The sequence below is a fragment of the Pteropus vampyrus genome, unplaced genomic scaffold (genome assembly GCF_000151845.1).
Source record: "Pteropus vampyrus isolate Shadow unplaced genomic scaffold, Pvam_2.0 Scaffold67, whole genome shotgun sequence".
Taxonomy (NCBI): domain Eukaryota; kingdom Metazoa; phylum Chordata; class Mammalia; order Chiroptera; family Pteropodidae; genus Pteropus; species Pteropus vampyrus.
In genome coordinates, this window is record NW_011888848.1 from 161,898 (window position 1) to 164,152 (window position 2,255).

Below are 2,255 nucleotides of genomic sequence, written 5' to 3' on the forward strand. Positions count from 1 at the left end.
TTTTTTTTTTTTTTTTTTTTTTTGGGCCTTCCTTGACATATGTTCTTGAGTGATTCTATTAAGGATCCCCTCAGATCCTGGTGGTCAGTTCCCCCTAGGTCTTGGGCATAGGCTCTAAGCAAGGTACAGTTCAGTGGAGCCAGCAGGCTCTACACCATTTCCACAATGGAATTCCAATTCACTGCTTCACTTGGCTCCAAACTAAGAATCATGGTTCAAAGGCTTTAATCTGCTTTGCATGAGAAAAATAGGATGTGGGGCTTATATATTTAGTACTCACCATTTGCCATTCTTTTTCTGCATGGTCTACTCCCAAGAACTCAAAGAAGGAAGCAAAGCCTTCATTTAGCCACAAGTCTTCCCACCACTCCATGGTCACAAGATTTCCAAACCACTGAAATTATAATCAATAAAGCGATAGTTAAATTCTTATGCCTTTGGTAGAGAGGCCTAGAAATTTTCAATACATTCATTTGTTCATGTAAATTTTGTCGCTTGACACAGAAGTGGCTGGATTTGTACTTAGCATTTATTTCCTGCTTTATTTTTCCTGGTTTTAAAATGATGTTAAATTCTCCTTAGTTTCTTGCCTTTATTTAGGTATTACTGAGAATATTTAAAGTTATAAGAAGACCTCCTGTGTATTTACTAAAGGCAAAACAATGTCTCTTAAAAGTTTCTTTATGGTAAAATGTTTCCTAGCACTAAGAAAGAGTTTCAAACAGGATTTTCTAAATTAGTTATTTTTTATTTGCTAAATTATAATTCTTTCAATTATTCTTATATTAAAAATAACTTTTTAAAACAAGCTAATCTGATACTAAGATTCTATACCTGATGCACCAGTTCATGGGCAACCACAGTGGCCACCCTTTGCTTATTTGATGAGGCTGATTCCTCAGGGTCATAAAGCAGGTTTGTTTCTCTGTACGTGATAAGTCCCCAGTTCTCCATAGCCCCAGTGCCGAAGTCTGGAATAGCTATTTCATCTATGGAAAAAGAAAGAGTCCAGTGAGAAATACATTCTTTCCATTTGTTCATGACCTTTCTTACCAAATTAAGTTCTTTGTATGAATGTTTTTCAAAAAGTCTAAAAATAATCTATTCATGCAAACTTTTCAGTCTTAATACACGCAAAATTTCCATGGACTTTTTCCTGTTGGTTCCAGATATAAATGTGTCTTTTATTTTTTTAATGGAAATTTTACTAATTACACATTTTTACTCATGGCAATGCTCTTTTCAAGTCCTCTATAATTTTATGTCTTTTGTTTCTCTCTCTGTATTTCATTTTATTTAGCTTTCTAATTTTTTAAAACAATTTTCACTTAGGTAGCACAGAGCTTGTTTTGGAGATAAGCTGTAAAGAATTAAGAGAATGAAGTTTTCAAATGAGAACTTAAAAGTGCAGAGCTTTCAAGTGCACAGAAATATATTTCTATCCAAGGTCACAGAATATAAGAGAATATAAGTTCTACTTTTCCCATAATTCTGTACAATTTCGTCAACCTGATTCCCTACTAATTAAGTAGCTTACCATTCATTTGTATGTATTAAGTTAGTTGGAGTAACATGGAATTGACTACATTCCCTTCCAGGTCTAAAATGTTGGATTCTCTCATGACTTCCTGTTCCTTATTTTTGCTGGAGCCTATAACCTTAGACACACTAATGGGAAGAGGCAGTGTTGATCAGTTCTGTGTTAAATCTCAAAACAGAAAATACTCAGCTTGATTACTGGACACATACAGCTTCTCTAGACAATGAACTATAATAAGAATATAATTTCTTTACTATTACATAGAATTTGAATGAGGCACATAAATAAAAATAAACTTTCATCTAACATATAAGAAAAGGCCCTTTCTGGTTAAAATAAAGATTTTTAAAGCTTTTTACTAAAGAATGAAAATCAATATATCTTAAATAATGGTCAAGATTATAGCAGTAGTTACCATTTCATGTTATCTTCATTCTTAGGTTTGGTTATTTTGTCACAAGAATACCACTTAAAGAATGAAGAAGTATTCTCCATATGGGCCAATATTTTCCATAATGTTATAAAATAAAATTTGTACCTACTCCTTGAAAAAAAGGAACTTTTTGTAATCTAGTTTCTTTGCTGAGTACTGACATTATAATAAACTCCAGTGCATGTAATTTTGGGGGCTATAATAAATGAAGAAGCCATTTCCAAGGAAAATCTAAGATAGTCGATTCTCAAAGGGTTGAAATGCATATAGGAATATGAAGAA

At 32.8% G+C, this 2,255-nt stretch overlaps 1 protein-coding gene across 1 annotated transcript in view; it reads right to left on the reverse strand.

The window, feature by feature from the left end:
- The window catches only part of ENPEP (glutamyl aminopeptidase), a 74,700-nt gene that overhangs the window by 44,849 nt on the left and 27,596 nt on the right, over nt 1-2,255 (reverse strand). The window contains exons 5-6 of the mRNA XM_011361433.2: nt 835-989; nt 281-394 (exon numbers count right to left, since the gene is read on the reverse strand). Coding sequence (XP_011359735.1) covers nt 281-394; nt 835-989 — 269 coding nt within the window. The remainder of the gene's footprint in view (nt 1-280; nt 395-834; nt 990-2,255) is intronic.